The sequence below is a fragment of the Camelus bactrianus genome, chromosome 26 (genome assembly GCF_048773025.1).
Source record: "Camelus bactrianus isolate YW-2024 breed Bactrian camel chromosome 26, ASM4877302v1, whole genome shotgun sequence".
NCBI classification, from domain to species: domain Eukaryota; kingdom Metazoa; phylum Chordata; class Mammalia; order Artiodactyla; family Camelidae; genus Camelus; species Camelus bactrianus.
In genome coordinates, this window is record NC_133564.1 from 31,964,329 (window position 1) to 31,985,978 (window position 21,650).

At 48.7% G+C, this 21,650-nt stretch overlaps 1 protein-coding gene and 1 long non-coding RNA gene across 2 annotated transcripts in view; one reads left to right on the forward strand and one right to left on the reverse strand.

Moving 5' to 3' along the window:
* ANK1 (ankyrin 1) overlaps positions 1–9,577 on the reverse strand; it is a 123,989-nt gene extending 114,412 nt beyond the window's left edge. The window contains exon 1 of the mRNA XM_074353534.1: positions 8,472–9,577. Within this exon, the coding sequence (XP_074209635.1) occupies positions 8,472–8,498 (27 nt within the window). The 5' untranslated portion in view covers positions 8,499–9,577. The remainder of the gene's footprint in view (positions 1–8,471) is intronic.
* On the forward strand, positions 3,703–18,997 carry LOC105071287 (uncharacterized). The gene is made up of 3 exons (XR_835514.3): positions 3,703–4,256; positions 4,352–4,466; positions 17,473–18,997. It is a non-coding gene; the product is annotated as an uncharacterized LOC105071287 (long non-coding RNA).
* The last annotated feature ends 2,653 nt before the right edge of the window (positions 18,998–21,650 follow it).

The window sequence follows — 21,650 nt, forward strand, 5'->3', positions numbered from 1 at the left end:
GATTTACAATGTTAGTTTCAGGTGTTCAGCAAAGTGATTCAGTTATACATACATACATATATTCATATACATATATTTTCAGATTCTTCTCCGTAATAGCTTATTATAATAACTTGAGTAGAGTGCCCTGTGCTGTGCAGTAGGTCCTTGTCATTTATCTATTTTCTATATAGTAATGTGTATCTGTTAATCTCAAACTTCTAATATATCCCTCCTCCCTCCCCACCCCCATAACCAGTTTGTTTTCTATGTCCCTGAGCCTATTTCTGATTTATAAGTAAAATTTGTATCTTTTCTTTTCTTGATTCCACATATAAGCAACATCATGTGGTATTTGTCTTTCTCTGTCTGACTTACTTCACTTTGTATGATAATCTCTAGGTTCATCCATGTTGCTGCAAATGACATGATTGCATTCTTTTTTATGGCTGAATAGTATTCCATTGTATATAAATGTAAAATCATCTCTTCTTTATCCAGTCATCTGTTGATGGACATTTAGGTTGTTTCCATGTCTTGGTTATTATAAATAGTGCTGCTATGAGCATTGGGGTGCATGTATCTTTTCGAATTAGAGTTTCCTCTAGTTATATGCCCAGGAGTGGGACAGCTAGATCATATAAGTCTATTTTTGGTTCCTTAAGGAACCTCCATACTGTTTTCCATGTCACTTAGATTGTCTTAATGGGATGAATTCACAGAGCAGAGAACACAAATGAATGAGAACACAGATGGACACCAGAAGGCCAGAGAAACCGTACTTCACAGTGAAGTGGGAAGGTGGGTATCAGCCTCGGACTCCTGAGGGTTGGATTAGCATCAAGTCGGTTCCCAAACATGCTATCCTCTGCTTGTGCCTCCAAACCAAGTTGCTGGGACTGCGAGCTGAGGACCAGATCTCAGACCCCAGGGGCACCCACACGCTGCCCCAGACAGCAACCTTACTTTCTTGCCTTCCTGGCCGCGACAGGACTCGGTGTCCCCATTGGGAACACGGGTAGTGATTCCTCGAGGGGCTGCGTGAGCACTGACTGAGCTGGGGTGTGTGAATCACACAGCGTGGTGGCCGGTACACAATAGCAGTTCAACAGTGTCAATTGTCCGCCATCCCCTTAATGAGGACAGCTCAGCCATGCTGACCTGGAGACGGAAACATTTTCCTAACTCTGTGCCATTCCAATGATCCCTCTTCCTCACCCTGCCAGGGCGAATGTTCCCATCGGGATACTTAGTTCCCCAAACACATGGCTGGCTCCCAGCAGCTATAGAAAAAGCCCAAAGGCTGAGGCTGACATTCTGAAACGTCCATGCTCCAGCCCCCGCCACCCTCTCCATCCTCACCTCCCACTGCGGTCCACCCCCCGCCTACACATGACCACCAGGCTCCTGCACCTCTCCAGGCGCACGGCACCCCTCTGCACCCACCGGCCTTACGATTGTGTTCCCTCTGCTGCCCTTGCCTTCCTGCCCAATCTCTGTGAAGTTCTCCTGACTCTTCTAGGCTCATGCAAAGTTCTCTTCCTCTGCAGTGCTTCCCTGGCCAACTCCCTCATTCTCCTGACCAGCAGACTTAATTCTTCCCCAGTCCCGCCTCCCATGATTGGAGCTCCCACCCCTTCACGAGCCTCCTTTATTCTTGCTTCCTACTCAGTAAACTCTGTTGACCTGAACGGAAGGTTGGTTGAAGGTAGACAGATATCCTCTGAATTCCCAAAGTTCTTAGAATGTTGGAAGTTATGGGTCCAGAACACATGATTCAAATATATACATCATAATGGCCAACATTTTCTGATACGCCAGGTTCCAATCATAAGTTCACCTCCAGGACAACCACTATCATCTCCAGTTTACAGATGAGGAAATGGAGGTGTGGAGAGGGTTTATAGCAATTTGGGTATATAAACAATTTGGCTTTTAAATCGTATTGCTGGTTGAACAACACTGGGATAGGAAATGGGGCTCACTGCCCGTGTCTACACCAATCTGACTGGTAGCAGTTTCTTGGGATGCTGGGCTGAGAAAGATGCTAGAGCCCCTTTTAGGCTCCAGGCAGGTGATAAATGAGCAACCTCTTCCAGGACGCCGGGTAGGGGAGGGTGGGGGTGCAAATGTTGTGGTAGCCATTTCTGGGTCATTGTTTTTATTTATCTTTTTTTTGTCTCTTTCTTCTTCGATTGAGCTGTAATCAGATGAGCCGTGTTCTAACTGCTAGTTCTCTGAGAGACATCCAACCTGTCAAGGAGACTTCTGATGCGAACTAGTTCAAGGGCGCCGCCTAGAACTTGGCGGAGGGAGTGATCCCAATGCAGGGAGTCTGACTGCAGAGCCCACGGACGGGATGAATGGGGTCACAACATCGGCCATTAGTGACACTCAGGTGAGACCACCTGCCCTGTACAGCTTGGGCACTGGGGTGCCGACTTGTGGGGAGACAGGCATGTGAAATAATAATTGAACACAACCAGCCCTTGAGATGAGGAAGATTCGCACCTGTGAACATTCGTCCCTAGAGTGTTAGGAGACAGCCCCGAATTGGGAAGCTGGCTGGGAGACTGGGGCCAGTTAGTTAACTGCTCAGCCTCTGTCTCTTCATTTGGAAAGTGAGGACAATAGTACCTGCCTCATTCAGACAGTTTGCCAAGCTAATGCTCCATTATCCCACACAGATGAAGTAATGTGAATCTACATTATTCTGCATAGCATTTGCAAATCTTGTGAAGGAGAAGGGTTAAAAGCCCGGGCACTGGGGCCAAGGAGTCCAGTCAACTCCTGGGCTGACCCCATGGCCACCTGGATGGCATGTGCAAGAGAAAGATATTCAGAATCTGAGTAACTCCATCCCTGGTCCTGATTTCCACTTTTCAGCCCAATATCATTTATCAGATTACACACTGTCACAGGCAGATGGCCTGGAACCCAGCTCTAAGGATACACAAATATCTAGGAAGGAATCTGGGACCCAGGCACTGTCCTACGCAAGGAGTGAATGTTCCCTCCCTGAGCCCCACTGTACCAGCACCTCACCCATCTCTGCCCAGTTCTGTGAACCTGCCCCAAATTCCACTTCTTGCTTGTGCCTAGTCCTCGACTAATCCCACAAGATAAGAATGAGTTCCTTGCAGCAGTACGATTTAAGATCCTATTAGAAAGGCTTAAGTGTGTGCAATTAATAGAAGACTCTCGGAGATCAAAACCCCTTTAAAAACCTCAGGAATACTTTCTAATGGTGGAACTTCAGGCTTCACAGTAGATGGGTGCCTGCAAATTCACAACACCAGACAGAACTGTTAGCCAGCCCTGGGGTGACTTCCAGATGACACACCCCCAGCCAGTCCCTTCCTTTGGAGAAAAAGAAAACCACAGGTACATACTGTGACCCACCCCACTGGGAGGAGAGTTTGTCCTATTAGGGAAAGGGAGTGGAGCCTAGAATGGGTTTTCAGAGTAGCTGGACTCTGTTCGATTGTTTGCAAATCATTATCATCCTTGATCAATGGCTGGACCAAAGCCAGTTCTTTTCAGCTGTTACAGGCACTGGCTTTTCACAGGAAACTGACATCATGTCTTACAAACCACTGGTTCACCATCCACTCCCAGGAAGGGAGAGTAGTCTTCTGACCAATAGGGTTTGGGGGCGGGCAAGGCAGGCTTCCCACTGCTCCCTCCTTCTCCTGCAGCTGTTTGAGGAGGGAACCCGCGTTCCAGCCCCCAGGCAGGAGAGAAAAGCGGGGGGCGGGGCGGGGCGTGGGCTGTTGTTTGCTTGCTTTGTTTTTACTAATCTGTCCCTAAGCGATGCAGCCGCTCACCCTGCCTCCATCGCCGACACCTCCCACTGCAGGCTAATAGATTTCAGCCACCGCTACTCAGGCCCATTAGCGGCGAGACCGCTTCCTCCCTTAACGCGCCTTCCTTCCTGTGCGGAGACAATAAATTCAGGAGATAAATCAGCCTCCACCCCGAGAGCCAGCCGCCGAGGGATGGTGGTGGTCAGGGGTGAGCAGGAGGCAGGGGAGAAAACAGTTCTATTTCTCACTAGATCTCTAATTGGGTGTCACCGCCTGTCGGAAGATGATGATAAACTCTGAGTCGGTCCTGAGCGGACGCACACGGGCCTCCGTCCACACCCGGCGGGTCAGAGAGACCGGGCATCGGGCTGTGACTGACGGCTGGGGCCCGGGGCCCGGGGCCGGAGGCAGATTTATTTTCCAAATAAACGCCCCAACGTATTGCTGACACTCCATCAATGCTCAGTTTGGGTGAGTGAAGGGGAAACGACCTCAGACTCATTCACTGGTTTTAAACGACTTCATTTAACAACAACAACAACAAAACAATTTTTTTTTCTTTTCAGCCCCACGTTCAAGACCGGGGTCGGTGCCGGGGAGAAAAGAGTGAGTCAAAGATGAGTCAGCCAGGCTGTGCCCGCCTCCCGCCGCCCCAGCCCGTGGGAGACGACACGCATGCAAGTAAGTGGAAAGACGAAGGAAATGAGAAGGGCCTCAAGGGAGGTCTCCGTAAGATGCAAGGAGTGTTCAGAGGAGGGAGAAACGATCTTGTGCATTTCCAAAAAAAAAATTCCAAGAGCGGAGTATCTAAAAAGTCATGCACACAAACCATTAGAGCTGTGGTGCCATGTTTGTGACCACACTAGTGAGCAGGAATCAGTCGTGAGGGGCTTTATGCGGGTAACTGGTGGTTCGTTCAAGAATGCGACTGATATTTCACAAGCACCTACTATGCGCCCAGCACTGTGCTGCGTGCTGAGGCTACAACAGGGAAGAAGGCAAGCGCGAGTCCCCACATGCAAAGCTTACAGATGGAGAACAAAAATTTCCGAGCTTGGCCCGTTGAAAGAGCTGGGAGTTTGGCGGGGTGGAGGGCGGTGCGGAGTAGGAAGCCCAGAGGGAAAGACGCGCAGGCAGGGTGGCAGGTGTCCCAGGAAAGAGCATGGACTCCATCCTAAGATGGAGCGAAGCCATTAAAGATTACGTGCTTCCTCCATCACCTCGGTTGTGTGTGTGAAGAACACACAGGGAGAGAGGCCACCTATAGGAGGACCATGACTACTTTTACTATTTTTTAAACATTTGAACAAGCTCCCCCTACCTGCGCCCCGCGGCGCTGCATCCTCGCGCTTACACCGTAAGCTTTGCTGGAGGCAGGGGTTCCAGAAGCTGTGTGCTTCCTCCACAGCGAGGTCCAAAGGAACCAACGAAGGACCAGCTGCAGCTGCGATTGCAAATTGCTGTTTATTGCATTAAGAATTGTGTTTTTAGAGAGGCTTCCGTTTCCTTTTTCATTTCACCCGTGGTAATGCTTTAAATAAAGAGCATCCGTGCCACTATTTGCTCATGAAATTGGAGAGTGTAAGGGAGAGGGGGTTTTCAGTACCCCGGTGTGGCCGTGAAATCTATCATCCGTAGCTATGTCAGCAGCCAGCCCTGCGCATCCCAGAGGAAAAAAAAGGCTGAGACCCTCCGCCCAAGGGAGGGGTCAGTGATAACTCCGTTCCTGGAGTTTGGATTCAAAGGCATTAGGAAGTCACGGGTCTAGGGAGAGGTCAAATCACACCTGGTGTGTCCAATCTCGAGACTGTCTAAAGCTTCTTGTCTCATTCGGGGTTAAAGTAATATCTTTACAGTAGTGAAGAAGGTCCCGCGCGTTCTGCACCCCTGCCCCTCTCCCCCGCCATCACTCTGACTCCGCCCCCTCCTATGCTCCGCCCTCCTCGCTCTGTTCCAGCCACGCCTGCCTCAGGACCTTGGCACCTGCCGTTTCCTCTAGAGCTATGCAGGCTAGCCCTCATCTCCTTCAGGTCTTTACCCAGTGGGTATTTTTTGTTTGTTTGCTTGCTTTTTAGCATATATGAAAAATATTATTCTTTATACTTAAGAATATTCCTACCCAAGATCATCACATTCGTCAGTGCCCATAACACATTTAACTAGCTATCTTACCCAAGTTCCCCCCCAAAATCATGATGGGCAAATACAATCGTCAGCAGTTTGACGTAAGAAATCCTGATAACCCAGAGAGGAGCGACATAAATCATTAATCATCCCGTTGGTCCAGCCAGAAAGACAAACCCAGAACCGTCAGAATCTGACAGGGCTGCACAGGCAAACATCACGAATTCTGCTGGATTCTAAAGGTACCCTGTCTCGAGGGTGATGATGTAACGGAGAAATCTGTAGCTTCTGACAGTCAACAAACTCTCATATTTAAGACTCTGGACATCAAATTGCAATCCTTTCTTAATGGTCCTGAGGACCATTTGAAACACAACAGCCAAAGTAAACCTCCCTGAGGCTTTCTGAGCACCTGTTTAAATTGTAGAAGTTCCCATGCATCTTAACCCCTGCCCGCTATCCGTCTCACAGCACCTGTCATCTTTTAATAAATGAGTACTCATTTATTTTGATTTTAGTCTGTCTCCTTACCCTGCTGGAGCATCAGCTCCACAGGGCAGGGATTTGTGTGTTTTGTTCACGGCCACATCCCCAGTGTCACACCAGGACCTGACAGAGCCGTACAAGAGGAATGCTTGTTAAATGCTGAACAGACTTTGAGGACAAGGAGTTTCAGTTCCTTTGCCTTTGGAAAGCATTCTTTTGCCCTTCTTACTTTCTCTCTTTTATTTTGTAGCAACAGCAGCAGACCCACCTTTCTCAATATGACTCATTTAGCTGAAACTCAGAATAAGTCTGCTGATTTTGCAAAGACACCAGCTAAACCGTTTGGGGGTAAGGAATGACAACCTGGCTTTAAAACCTCATTATAAATGACCCCTGAAGTCAAGAGTCAGCAGAGTTTAGATGACCCTGCTTGTAAAAACAATCGTCAAGGCTTCTTTTCCTTTCCTAAGGTTTTCATAGGCAGCCTCAGAGCAGAGCCAGGTTCCAGAGAGGTAAAGAAATGGACATATGGAAAAAAAAGTGGTTCTCCCAAGGCTCTGTGCTCAGTGAAAGTATGCACGCTAATTTTAAACATTTCATTCATAAGCCATTCTTTAAAAAAAAAAAAAAAGCCTTTTAAAAACTGTTTTTGGGGGGAGGGGGAGGTAATTAGGTTTATTTATTTATTATTTTTTGATGGAGGGCCTGGGGATTGAGCCCAGGACCTCCTGCACGCCGGGCATGTGCTCTACCACTGAGCTACACCCTCCCCACCCCCCATAAGCCATTCTTTATTCCTGCAAAACGCCAGGCTTGTACTTGGGTCTGGAGACAGATCCTGTGTCCCATGGTCACTCACAGCCCCTTCCCCGCATTTTGAGGTCCGTGGTCAGCAGGCCCCCAAGGCACAGTGAAGCTGAGGCCCAGGTGACCCAGGGAAGGGCAAAGACTCAGATGAACTTCACCTGACTCGCGCTGCTCCTGAGACTGCAACAGAATTCCCGCCTTCCTCCCGACCCTCCCCTTCCTGGGGAAAAAATAAAAACCCATCATCGGGAAGGCGACTGTGAAGATACCAAGCCACTGAAAAGAAATCCCCACTTAATATCACTTCTCTGGCTCCCAGAGTCTCTCAGACAAGGGGACGAGCAGAGATCCTGCCTGGAAGCATCACGAGGGTCCCTCTGAGCCTGTGGCCTGGGGCCCAACTCTGGCCTGAAGCCACCACCAAAACCAACAGCCTCCCCTGACACAGGACACCTTAAAAACGGCCGAGCGGGCTGCTGCGCCGCAGCGATATGTCCTATCATTGCGGGGAGTACGGGGGTGTGTGGGGTGACCCTCTGCTCTGCTGCGTGGCCACTTTAAGAACAGCCACAGACACTATCTCCCAGACACACTCCGTGGGGTTGGCCTCCCTCCTGAGACTTTTCTCCCTCCCGTTTGGCAGCAACATGGATCCAAAGTTCAGTATTTCAAGAACGGAGCAGGCGTGACCATGAGATGCCCGGCTTTTGTGGGTCTTTGAGAAAACAAGGAAACAAGCAAATCGCTTCCAGATGGGGGTGACCCCGGCCCCCGGCGGACTGGCCCCCTCACAGGTGCCCTTGTGGTCCTGTGACAACACACCCTGCTCAGTAAAGTCAGAGGAAAGCTTCTAGAATCGCCACAGACAGACCGAAGACAGAGGCTCCCAGGAGTCCTCTTCCCCAACCCCTCATGCAGAGAGAACATAATTCAGAGACCCAGGTGGGTGGAACTAAATTTGACAGCAAATCGCCAGCTGTGAAAAATATGAACTGGATTAATTGAGTCCAGCAGAGGCCACCTGCTACCTTTGGTGCCCAAGAGAATGAGTGTTGATGGGATTACAAAGCCCGGAGCCCAGGCATGCAGGCCCCAGGTGAACACAGAGCTGCGCTCCTCTGCTGATGTGATGATAAAGCCCGAAGCCAAGGGATGTGGGCCCCGGGTACCTGGGACCCTGGAAACACAGCTCCTTCTATCTCGCTCCCACCTGGCTCCGTACCTTTCCCGAGCACCCCCTTCCCCCGGAGCAGATGCTCCAGAACTCACTTTACAGAAGCCCACTGGGCAGGGCATGCCGTCCTTAACCAGGATCCCCGAGGTCAGTCGCCGTTGGCCGTGGGAGCAGCTGGGGATGCCGGAGCCACCGCACCCCTGCTGGGCCTGGGAGGTGGGGCCCTGGGGGCTTTATCAGCAGCAGAGGCGTTACTGGGGCCCAGGAGTGGAGCAGAGGGGAGGTGCCTGCCTGGGGCATGCAGATTGCAGGGCTGCCCTTGCCCACATGCTCAACCTGGGCGGGGAGCCTGGCCTCGCTCCCGGGCCCCAGTCCCTGCCTGGGCAGCCTGTCTGACAGCTGGGAGCGAGCGGAGCACCTGCTCACCTCCTCCTCGGCGGCTGCTGAGTTTGGGTGCAGGAGTCCTACAGAGGTGGGGCTGCCTGGAGGAGGCGCCTGGTGGGGACAACGGCCCTTCCACAAGCAGAAGGCTTTCCGGGAGCCACGGCTTAACCCTGGGGCTGCAGGGACACAGGGTCTGGATTTTCATATGCTTTCACTGGGGGCTCCTGCATTCCTTCACTGCTGATTTGCAGGGAATCTGGGCACCATCTGAATAACATTGGAGCCCCAAATAACCACATTCCTGGGAACCAGAGGTGAGTTGCCACAAACAGTGGCTGGGAGGGAAGGGGGCCAGGAGTCCCCCAGGGGCCCAGCCATGGCCACACTCCCGAGGCCAGCCTTGGAAGTCTTCTTTTATAGCATCTGCCCATCTCACTATGGCATGAGATGGCACCTGCCCAGAGTGGCTTTCTCCAGTGAGAACTCCAGGAATCATGGTCATTGACAGAGGGAGCAAGGTGTCCCAAAGGACTGAAACTTGAGGCCTGCTGGATGGCAGCCCCCCCTGAGCCTGGGGAGGGGGGGGGCTTCCCCTGCACAGGGACTTAGGTGTAACCCATCTGTGTTTTTGTTTCTCCAGGTGTATTGACACAGCTGGGTTCAGTCCTGCCCGAGAAGGGTCTCCCAGTCTCCCTCCTGTGCCCCTCCGCCTCCTGCTGGGCTGAGGCCAGTCCAGGTCCCCCCACAGGCAGCCTTCTGGCCTCAGAGCTTGTCTGCAGACCCAAGTGGTTCTGCTGTGAGGCCACAGCTGCCATGAACAACACCGCCCCGGACCACTCCGCAGAAGCTGGAGGGCCCTCGGTGGAGGCGGGGCCATCCCCCAGCAGACCAGCACATGACATGGTTTAGGGGGACCAAGCAAGTTCTAGGCCACATTAGGACTAAAAGTACCCACCATTGATCGTTGCAGCACACTCGCCCTTAGCACAGAATTCAAAAGAGTGGCTTTTTTTTTCTTTTGAGAGACCAGACAGGTAAAACATGTAAAAGGAGCAGATCGCGTAAGACATGACATGAGACAAATGGTCTAATTTGGCGACAACAGTTGGGCCAGGCTCATTCGCGACGGCAGAGCCCTGCCTGCACCACGAGGCCTGGGAAGGAGTTTGCAATTGTAGGAATCCTGGGGAGCACTACAGAGGAAGTGCCCGGTGGAGGCTTGGAGCCGCCCCGTGGTTGTCAGTGGCAGGGTTGAGACAGGAGGGAAGGGGGCAGGGCACAGCCATTGAAGGAATGATAGCAATTAACACCAAAAGGCGGAAGACTCAACTCCCAGTTGGCCTTGAGGATTAAGATGGCAGGAGATTTTGACTTCTAGTAGATCTTGAGCTTCATTATATGCTCATTGTAACCTATTAGCATGGTAAATAACACGCCCACAGGCGCCATGGCAGTCCCAAGGCTGACCATCGAAGGTCAAAGAGTGGACAGTGGCCAGATTCCTGGGAGTCCCAGCCCCTCCCCCTGGGGTAGCGGGAATAGTCCTCCCATTTGTAGGCATGAAGCTACCGAGCCTGTAAAAACTGGCAACACCACACCTGGTGGCTGCCTCTCTCGCTCCCTCCTCTTTGGAGAGACAGCCCGCACTCTGTCTATGGAATGTGCACCTACTTTTACTTTAACCCGAGCACCCAATTCCCATACCTCGTGGCCTTTCTCTTGCCTTTTGAAACAGCCTACACTTTATGCAGTATGTGTCTCTCTAAATAAATCGACCTTTACTCAACTGGGGCTCGCTCTTGAATTCTTTCCTGCGTGAAGCCAAGGACCCATCCTTGGCGGAGCACGTCCAAGGGACTCAACCGAGATGCCCCACATTCATGTCTCCTGCATCAGGGTGATGAGAGCAAGAAGCTGTTTCACCATTGAAGGAAGAGGAGAAACCGTGTTCCTCTTCAGAGTCCCCAAGCTCAAAGGAGACAATGCCAGGAAGAAAACACAGAGTGCAACAGTGACTTAGAAATGCCTGTAGTAGGACCTGTAGCTTCAGATCTTTGCCAAGGGGACAGTCGGGCAGGCTGGATTCTGCCAGGCCCTTGAGTGGGGCTTCCAGCAAGAAGACAGCCCTTCAGAGGCCCCTAAGCCTTGACGCTCCAGCAGCTATGGGTCTGGGGGAACCAGGGTGCCTTGGAATTTACTGCAGAACCAGCCCTGCAGGCAACACAAGGGTCTTCTCCCATGGATCCATCAAGAGGATGCAAGCAAGGCGGCTCCCGAGAGCTGTCACAAGTTCTCTGCCAGAGGGTACCTTTCTTTTTTCTTAATCTCTGAAAGGGAGCCACAGAAGCTGTCCCAACACATGAAGTGCAAGGCCTGGTTATGTCAGGATTGCCATGATCCCTTCAAAATTTAGCACCGCCCCCTCCCCAAGCCCCTCCTCTCTCTGGTCCATTTACTTATTAATGCCCACCAGGGATTTCTACGTGCCAGGCTGTTCTAAGCACGTAACATTCACTCCTATAATCCTTGTGATTACCTGTGAGGTACTCATAGCATTAGGTCCAGTTGACAGATGAGGACATTGAGGCCCAGCAAGAACAAGCAACGTACTCAAGAAACAGCCAGCGTCCAACCCTGGCAGTTGGCACCGAAGGGCTGGAGGCTGAGGCACCATCTTGCTTTGGGATGAACATGAATTCCGCTCACAGTTGGCCGATTAATCCATTTTCCTTGATAAACGTGGAATTCAGCAACTGTTTGTTGAGTGTTTCAAGCATCCTTGTCTCGGGGTTCCATTTTTAGAAGATGATAAATATGTTGATAAAAGAGGTTTTCAGCAGATTTTTAATTATAAAAATAATAAGATATCCTCATTGAAAAAAACTTTGAAAAATGGAGAGTATTGCCTGCCATCTCAATCCCCCAGTGCAATCATACCCATCATTTTAATGCATTTCTTGCCAGACTCTCTTCCTGTGCCCGTTTTTTCTTTAATATTTTTATTCTGAAATATTTCAAACAAAAAGAAAATGACAGAATATCTATACAAATATTCTGGTACCCTTTCCCCGGTTTCATTAAAATTTCGCCACGTGTCAGATTTTTTAAAGAAATAAAGTATGAGAGATACCATTAAGGGCACCGTGTGATGCACCTAAACCCCACCCCCTTCTAGCCCAGAGGTAGCAGCCAATCAGAATTTGGGGTTTATCCATCCCATGAATTTTCAGTACACAAAAACACCCATATCCATCTGTAAGGCATAAAGAAAGATAACCAAATGAACACCGGGTCCTCGTGACCCAGCTAATGAAGAGAGGGTTGTAAGTGCCCACATCCCCGTCTTCCATCAATTTCTTCCGTCTCATGCTCCCGGCACCCCGCCCCCCACTCCCAGATGTAAACACCCTGAATTTAGTGTTGATCATTCTCTTCCCTCGTCTACAGTTTTACCACCTCTGGATGCACCCCCACACAATATAGTGGTGAGTTTTCCTTGTTTTCTAGCTTTGAATAAGTAGAGTTAACGTTGTGTAGACTCTACAATTTGCCTTTTTTAATGCAACATGACATTGCCGAGATTCAGCGGGAGTTTATCCATTTTCACTGCGGTAAGATGCGCCGCCGTTGGATGTAAATGCCACAAATGATTAATCCGTTTTACAGCTCATGGAAGGTGAGCAGTCTTCCCCTCTTTTGCTATTTAGTGCGGCGAACATTCTTTTAAGCGCTTCCCGCCACTCACGTGCAAAGGTCCGTCCGGGGCGCGCGCTGGCGGGAGCAGCGTCTGGGAATTGCGGTGCCGAGTTTCAAACTCCCGATCGCGGAACATGCGGTTGTTCCCCAGGCTCGACAGCAACCGATACTGTCAGACTTCTCACACTGTTGTCAGACGCGTGGGCGGAATATGGTCCAGCGTTACGATTTTAATTTGCATTTCCCGGATTTCTAAGGAGGCTGGGCATCTTTACATATGTTTCTTGGCCGTCTATTTTTTCATCTCCTGTGAAGTAACTGTGAAATCCTTTGCCCATTTTTCTGTTCTGTTGTCTGTCTTTTTCTTATCAAGGTGCAGGAGTTCTTCCCATAGTCCGGACACTAACCGTGGCTCGGTCCCACGCGTTGCAAACAGCTCCTCCCAGTGTGCGGCTCAGCTTCTCATCTTCTGTAATAGCGCCTTTGGTTGAACAGAAGTTGTCGGTTTTAATGTTGCCCAGTGTATCTATCATTTCCTTTGCGGTTTGTGATTTCTTCTGGCTTGTCTAAGAACTCCGCCCCTCCCCTCAAGCTCGTAAACACATTTTCCTGTATTACAAGGATTTTATAGATTTGATTTTCATATTTAGGTCTTTACGTCCACCTGACTTATTTGGGTAGGAGCTAAGAGTTCTGATTTTTTTTTTTTTTTTCTGTCTAGATCATTAGTAATCCGACACCAGTAGCTGAAGAGCCCACCCCCTCTGCACTGGACTGCAGGGTGTCCTCCAAACACTTGTTAGGGCTTGGGGTACATGGCTCTGTGGGGGTTCCCTCCCATCACCCACTGGCCTGTGCGCCTTTCCCAGTGCCAATACCACACCATCTTTACTGCTATTGCTTTATCGTGAGCTCAGTATTGCTGCGACAGCTTGACGGGAAATGGAGTGTAAGAGATGGCTGTGTACCCCATGGGTCTCATGGCCATGGGGGAGTGGTGGTGATGAGGATGACAGTGATGGGGCAGTGTGGTACCTACAACTTTGATCATCTCCAAGATTTCCTAAGATAACAGTTAGCAATCTAAAGAGATTAACTTCCCCTTTCTTTTTTTTTTAAATTTGAGAGTAAAATACTGGTCTGGTCTTCAAGGGGCCTTGGTTGAAGAATGTCAGATTCACATCACTGAAACTTCCTTCTCTACAAGTGTCCACAAGATGGAGAAGAAAGCGGGGTACTGGTTTTGTCTCTAGGGGTAGGGGTGGAGGAGGAGGAAGAGGAGAAACAGGAGGAGGAGGAGGAAGGGGAGGAGAGGGAGGAGGAGGGAGAGGAGGCCACTTTTTCAGAGAAAGAGCTTGTCTGGCCGGTCTCCAGGTCAGCGGCTCTCTGCTCTGAGCCAGACCCAAAAAGGGTCTCATGAGGATGGGTTCAGTGCGAGAACTTCTCCTTCCTCTGACTTTGCTTCCTGTTGCACCGACTCACACCTCCCTACTGCAGACCCGCCACCCAACTTCAGTCCCTCTCAAAGTCCCATGGGGTCGTTTCAATTCCAGAACAGCTTTTCTTAAAAACCCCTTGTCATGAAGGAAGCACTGGACTAGGAGTCAGTGTCTCAGTTTTAATGGAGCTTTTGTTACTTTGGGTCCTGGAGCCTGGGACAAGCCACTGACCCTTTCTGAGCCTCAGTTCTCCTCATCTATAAAATGGGTATAAATATCTTCTCTGCCTACTTCACGAGGTTGTTATGAGGACAGGAAGTACTTGATCTAAAAGCACTTTATTATTCCCCAAACAATACCATGTTCCAGTAACAGCCTGGGTTACATATTCTGCTGTTCTTACAATTCAGTGAGCTGGGAATTTGGGGCCGTATTCAAGCTGCCCAGTAGCCTCTGTTGCCCACAGATCCTTCGGGCATCCATAGAGTTCCCCGAGTTGACCTCCCCATCCTCTCCAATTGGGAGGAACACACTTATTTCTTTAAATACAGACACAACAAGAATTTACCATCAGATTAAAAAGTTTTTAAAAACCACATAGCTCAGAAAAGTGATAAAATAAGTTATCATCTCAAGGTCCTAATAGAACCACTGCTGCGAGAGGAAGCTTGTATCAAAACAGGTGGTCAACCCAGCTTTGGAGTCAGACAGATCTTAGCAGCCCCATGACCTTGGGCACCTTACTAACTCCACCAGTGCCTAAATTACCTTCCCCGTGAGATAAGAATACAAATACTTGCTTCCAGGGGTTGGTAAGTGGACGAGGTGGGATAACACAGGAATAGAGTCTTCCCCCCCGCCGCCAGTGCTTCAGAAATGTATTTATTCTAATGACTGCAGACTTCTAAAAACCCGCACATAATACACATGAACAAACACGTAGTTCCAAAATAGGATTCATGGTGCTTTATAAGCTGGTTTTCTTAACCACATATTGAAATATTTTGTTTTCAGTAGGAAATCTGATTTCCTATTGAAATACTCAGATGCGAGAAAAATACACACCCACTTCTCTTTCATTGACTGCAGAATAAGTGTTCCTAAGAAGGTCTGTGATTTCATTTACTCCATCCCCTGTTGGTGAGTACCTAGGCTTCTCCTAAAATATTTTCTCAGCTTCAACAGTTACCGTTAAGAGCTTTGTGATCTTGAATGTGATTATTTCCTCAAGAGCTTTCCCAGATATTTTTCTAGGCTGGCTGACATCAAAGGTTATAAACATGGCTGGGGTTCTGATGGGCACCATCGACTTTCCTCTGGAAAATGGGTGTAACTGTCTCCCTGTACCTGGCGGGCAATGGGGATTTGTTATTATTGTATTTTTTAAGTGCTTTGAAAAGTGACGTTATCGTCCCACACCACCCACCCAGCTGCATGCCGGCTGCACGTCGTGGTCCTGCCTGGGGGCTGGATGTGGACGGGAGACCCACTGCACCTGCTCACCCTTGGTGACCGCTTTCCAGAATCATCCTTATCTGGGAAGTAACGCTGAATCCCCACTGTGATCCAATTCCTTACAGCTCTTCTGCATATCTACTGCAAGTTATGGCCACGACCAACTGTTTTGGCAGTTACACGTGCTGGCTTAGCAGAGATTTATTTACCTAATTATCTCAATTCTTTAAGGAGCCATAAAACAAAAACTGCATTTACAGCAAATACGCACCTCCGTAAAAAACTCCAAACCAGTGGGAGGGGTCTGTCTTATAACAGCCATGGTAATAACATGCATTCGTAGAGCACTTGGCAGGTCGCAAAACGTGAGCATACACCATGACGCGTGATGCTCAGAACAATCCTGGAGTTTTGACGAGCCTTAAAAATCATAATGATTATTTCTGCTTTACAAAGTGAGGAATGGAAACACACAAAGTCAAACTGAGTCGCTGGTCCTCCTGCTAATTAGCCATTAAAGCTGGAATCCATTCTTCTGTCTAAAATCCCAGACTCACACACCACGCAGCTTCTCCTACTTTGTGAAGGTAAATCAGTCATGTGGGTGGGGGTTAGTGACTCACAGGTGCTCTCCTGCCATCGTTTACAGTGGATCCTGGGTATCAGATGGGTGGGTGGGTGGGTGGTGTGTTAGGGGTAAGGAGAGGCGGGAAGAGAGATGGGGAGGGAAAGAAAGAAAGAGAGATTCTGCAGTGGCTTCCCCCAAATTCTAGCTTTACCCTTGATCTCATGACAAGAATGTGTAAAGTGTGGAATGTTATGTTTCCAGGTCATTTTCCAGCCCAGGTTATCCGGACTCCTCAATTCTTCATCTTGGGCTGTTGGAGGTGGTACAGTCTGTCTGGTTATTTATAGTCCGGCCTTTCCAAAATCTAGGTGGTGACTGGGGAGGAAATCAGGCACCCTGACAAATGCTGAATGTTCAAAATTCAGCTGAATAATCAGCGAATCTAAAGTTTCACATTAGAAGGGTATAAAGGCTGAAGGCTGATTTTTCATTTCTCCCCCAAAAGGCAAGTTTGCAGTAACAGCAACTCACACTCATCCTTTCCACCCCTCGGGCCATGGACCTGGCCTCTCTGGAAGGAGCCGGGTTTCCACCGTGAAGCCATCTGTGGCTCCTCCACGGAGGCTGCCCCGAGCCAGATCAATGTCTCTTTAAAACAAACAAACAAAATTTACTGACGTATAGTCAGCTCACAATGTGGTGTTAATTTCTGGTGGACAGCAGAGTGATTCAGATATACATATGTATTCCTTTTCGTGTTCTTTTTCATTATAGGCTATGACAAGGTATTGAATATAGTTCCCTGTGCTGTTCAGTGGGACCTTGCTGTTTATCTGTTTTGTATACAGTAGTGTGTGTCTCCCCTCTACTGGGATAGTGGAGGGGTAAACTGGGAGTCCGGGATTTGTAGATACTAATGTCTCTTTAAGGCCGGCTGCCTTTAAGCCCACTGTCTCTGCACGAGCCTTGCAGGGCCATTATTTCACACAGATCATAGAACTCAAAGTAGAAACAGACCTTAAAGGTCATTCAGTGCCTTAATCCCTGTTCCAACAGGGAGCGGAGCCACCTTCCCTTGACCTTCGAGGATGCTGTCCCAGAGATCCCAAAGGTCCTTCCTCACACGCAGGGGCTGCCGCCCTGTACCTCCAGCCCTTTGGCCCCAGTCAGTCCCACATGGGAGCAGCTGTCCCCACCATCCTCAGGCTGTACAAACTAGAAATTGGAAAGATGGTATTTAAAAATAAATACATACATAGAAGTTCTAATGTCCCCCTTCCTCGCTGAATATTATGTTCTCTCTATCAGGAGTCGCTGTGTCCCCGGAGTATTCCCCTTTTGGTAAATCCTGGTCACATCCGTTTATAATTTAACCACATTGTTTGTAATATAACCACTATCTGGCACTTAAGAAATACTCTGTTTTATCATAGATATTTGTACATGTCGGTTTCCTTTGTTAAAAAGAAAGCTCTCTGGGGGCAGATTGCAATAGTATATCATTAGAGTCATAAACCATCTGCTTAATCATCCGTGCTAAATTTTTTTTTCCAGGAATTTGGCTATGTGAAATCTGCTTTCTTGAAAAATGAGACATCTACCTGCCTCCAGTTTTTCTCTCCAATTCTTCAAGATTTCACCAACATTCCCAGAATGTCTCTCTGACCATGTGTCTAATGTACTCAGCGCCGGGAAGACAGGTGTTTGGACTAGAAGATCTGGGCTCAGCCAACCCTCGTGTGCTAACACAGCAGCTGATTGGAAATAAGATGGATCAGTGCAGTTGAGAAGACTTTGCGAAGCTTCCGACCTTTAAAATTGAATGTTTCTGTTCATACAAATATTTCTCAGCCTATACTTTCAATATCTGGCTAATTTTCTGTGTATAATATGCATGTACTACTGTGCCTGTATATGATGTACGTTATAAAACACACGATGAAATAGAAATCTTTAAAGGACAAGTATCTTCTTCCTGTATCTTCCTGCACATGGACCCCAGGCGGGAGACTACAGGACCATCAGGGTGATGAGCCAACCCCCCTGCTGATCAGAGAGGTTCAGTGCTTCCTGGGCCACCTGGCTTGTACCCTTAACCCTCCAGGCATCTCCCAAGCGTGAGCCACTGGTCACAAGGTGGAGAACCCGAAAACGTGGCTGGATCTGCATCCCTTTCTGGGGAGCATGTCTCGAGAACACGGGCAGCACAGGCTGGTTGGGGTGTGAGCCCTGATGTGCCACAGCCTGGGACTGGGAACCCCTCCAGGGGCACCTTGTCCTGGGCAAGTCGTTCAGGACCACCAAGCCCCACTGCTCATCTATAAAAATAGGAAAGCTACACTGACATCTGAGGCTGTTGTGAGGATTTCAATGCGGTAATACACGAAATGTGGGCACAGAACTGGTACCCAGCTAACGTCTGTCCCCTCTCACCAACACCACACGATCTTTTTATTTAGCAGGTGGGGTCTGTAAGAAATGGAGGTGCTCAGATCACATGAACAGCCCCCATACCGATGTATGGAAGGATTTTTCTTCTAGCCGGTGGTTGAAGATATAATTACTTAGTAACACTGCGAGGGACAATCTAGGGAGAGAGAAGTGGTTGGTGCAGATAAGGAAGGGAGTGGGAGTTACTCAGTAACTGGAGGAAAAAAAGGCGCCCAACTTAGGAGAGAAACAGACATATTTATTCAACTTTCCCACCCTCTACTTTTTCTCCAGTGAAGCAATATTTATACTAGAGGTAACTTTTAAATGTAGTTTTATTTATATTTAAAGTGTATCATACAATACTTAAGGCAAACAAAAAAGGATAAAGAAAAATGCAATACATAGCTTATGGGTCCCATGCTCGGCTCAAAAATAAAACATTGAAAACAACAAGGTCCTACTGCAGAACGCAGGGAACTGTATTCAATACCTTGTAATTGCCTATAACGAAAAAGAACATGAAAAGAAATAAATAAATATGTATGAATGAATCACTATGCTGTACACCAGAAATTAACACAACATTGTAAACTAGTTTCAGTTTTTTTTTTTTTAAAGCAAGAAATAAAACACTGGAAACCGTTAAATCCACCTCCTGCAACTTACTCCCAACCTAATCATATTAATTTGGTATTTATCACCCCACACACATCTATACCCCTTTAAAACATACATATGTATCCCTGAACAGTGTATAGTGTCATATGAAGTATTTTTAAACTTAAAAAGTGCCTTATGGTTACAACATTATGATGACTTTGGTTCTTTGACTCATTCCCACAGCAGATATTTACAAAGTGCCTACTATGTTCTTGGCGCCACGATTTCATATTAATATAAAGAGAGATCCCGTCACTTCCCAGTCCTCGAAAGATGGCAGCACAAAGATCATGCAAAATGATTCCTTTGCAAAAGCATTTTCAGACTTGGCAGGTTCTTACGGCTTCCATTTCACTATCTCCAGAGGAAACCCACTGCTCTGTTTTTAGGCAGAGTAATGAGGGGTATGGTGTTTTGAGGAGGAGGTTGTTAAAACATGGCACAGATGTCTGAGTGGGTTCTCTTTGGACACAGCAGAGCATGTATCCAGGAGAGGTAGGAGTTCCACCTATAACCCCCCCCCCCCAAGGCTTCTTTTCTAGACAGCAGAGCCCAGAACAGAGTGGGATTCTCCTGAATTCCAACCCAGGGAGTTTAGTGACAGAGGCGTCTGCGCCGGAGTTCCTGCTAAAGTGGGCAGGGTGAGAAAGTGAGGCCAGTCTCACCAGTTACCCCAGCAGAGTAGCCGGTGCGATGCTGCTGCCTTGCTGGTTTTCCGTTCCCTGGCTTCTGGAGTTCATGGCACTCTTGTCCTTTGGATTAGGTAAGTGGAAACACTTCTGTGAATGCAAGTGGTCAATACGCTATTAAGCTTTCATTGCACTTGTCTGTAAGTTGAAAAACCCCTCCAGCTTCTGTCCCTCAAGAGTTGGCGTGAGAGTCACGCTCTTCGGTGACTCACACGCATGCAGAGACCTCAGTGACCGCGCCCCTGCATTCAGGTGGGAGAACCTCCTGCAGCCCCTGCTGGATGGAAGTCAGTGAGGTTTCCCAGGGAAAATCCAGTGTTTCCTGTGTCTAGGGATGGGTGCGTCTCGGAAGAGTGTATGAGTCAAATGAGTCACGGTGTCAGCGCTGATTCTGTCCGAAGGAAAATGCACCCAGGTTGCTCTTCCAGCCCTGGAAACAGACACTCAAGACCCCGGGGCCCTCCTAACACGGCCCCCATGCTCAGGGCCACTTGTTTGGCTGCTGCCTCTGAGAACCTCCCCTGGTGGCGGGGCTGAGGGTCCCAGAGCCCCAAGCAGGCTCTGGGCACCAGGGAGCCACCCTCTTTCTGGATGGGGATTCTGGACAGAGTGGTGGGATCCCACTGCCAGCTCACCCCATCCCACCTGCTAGTGACTGTACACAGGCATCGCCCATCCCTCCTGCCAATCCAGAGGGGCCCGGCAACCTGGGATGGAGGTGTTGGGGCTCAGGGCACACAGCCCCAAAACTGCCTCAATGGCATACCGGTTTCTTTGAATTAAAGTTACTTTAAAAATGACCAATGCAAGAGACACTCTGACCTTGCTTTCTGTCTCCTTGAAAGCAGGAAATAAATCTCCCGCGTGAAAGATACCCTCCCCGCATCTGGAGGTCGAAGGACCCTCCCCCTGTTGCCAATGACCAGGAATTGTATAAACAAACCTTGTTACTCCTTTAACGCAGAAAAAGAAAGAAAACTACCATATCATATCACTTATATGGAACTCCCCCAAAATGACACAAATGAACTTTTTTATAAAACAGAAACAGACTCACAGACATAGAAAACAAATTTAGGGTTGCCAGGGGCAAGGGGGTGGGAAGGGATAAATTGGGAGTTCAAGATTTGCAGATACTAACTACTATATATAAAATAGATACAAACAAGTTTATACTGTAGAGCACGGGGAACTATATTCAATACCTTAGAGCAACTTGGAATGAAAAGGAATATATATATAGTATGTGTCTGTATGACTGAAACATTATGCTGTACACAAGAAATGGACACATTGTAAACTACCACGGTTTAATTAGAAAAAATTATATTCTCTCTGTTAAAAGGGGAAAAAAATCAACCTGGTTACTTCTTAATTGACTTCCCCCAAGACCAAACTCTGTTTAGATCCTTCACTAACTGAGCACCCAAAGCCCACATTTCCTTGTCCGATCAATTCCTTACATCCTTTCTTTGTCCAAAAAGTAGGAAAGCTGCCTACTTTGGCCACATCTTCGGTCCCATTTCTATGAGACCTCAGGGTGCAGGAGATTACATGTTTCTTTTTTCTCCTGTCAATCTGTCTTGTGTCAATTTCATTATTCGTACAGCCACAGGAACTCAAGAGGGGTAGGGGGGCATTTCCCCTCCCCAACAGAGGGCATCCAATCCTAGAGGTGCAACAGGTCAGGGCTTCTCAGTGCCCCCGTAATGCCCACTGTCAGATTCTTTATCCGCCCTTTCTTGCCTGTGCAATTGCCCTATCTTTCTAGAAAAGCTTTCTCCGGCCCACCTGCTTATCTCACTGTCCACGACCCATGGGGGCCAAGGCTCTCCTTCCCTTGGGTCTGAATCATTCCCTGTAAGAGCCTCTGCGCTGGTTCCTTCCTCCCCATTGCAGCCCCCAGGGCCCCGCCCACTGATCCTCGCCTCCCCTCTCCCGGCCAGGCTC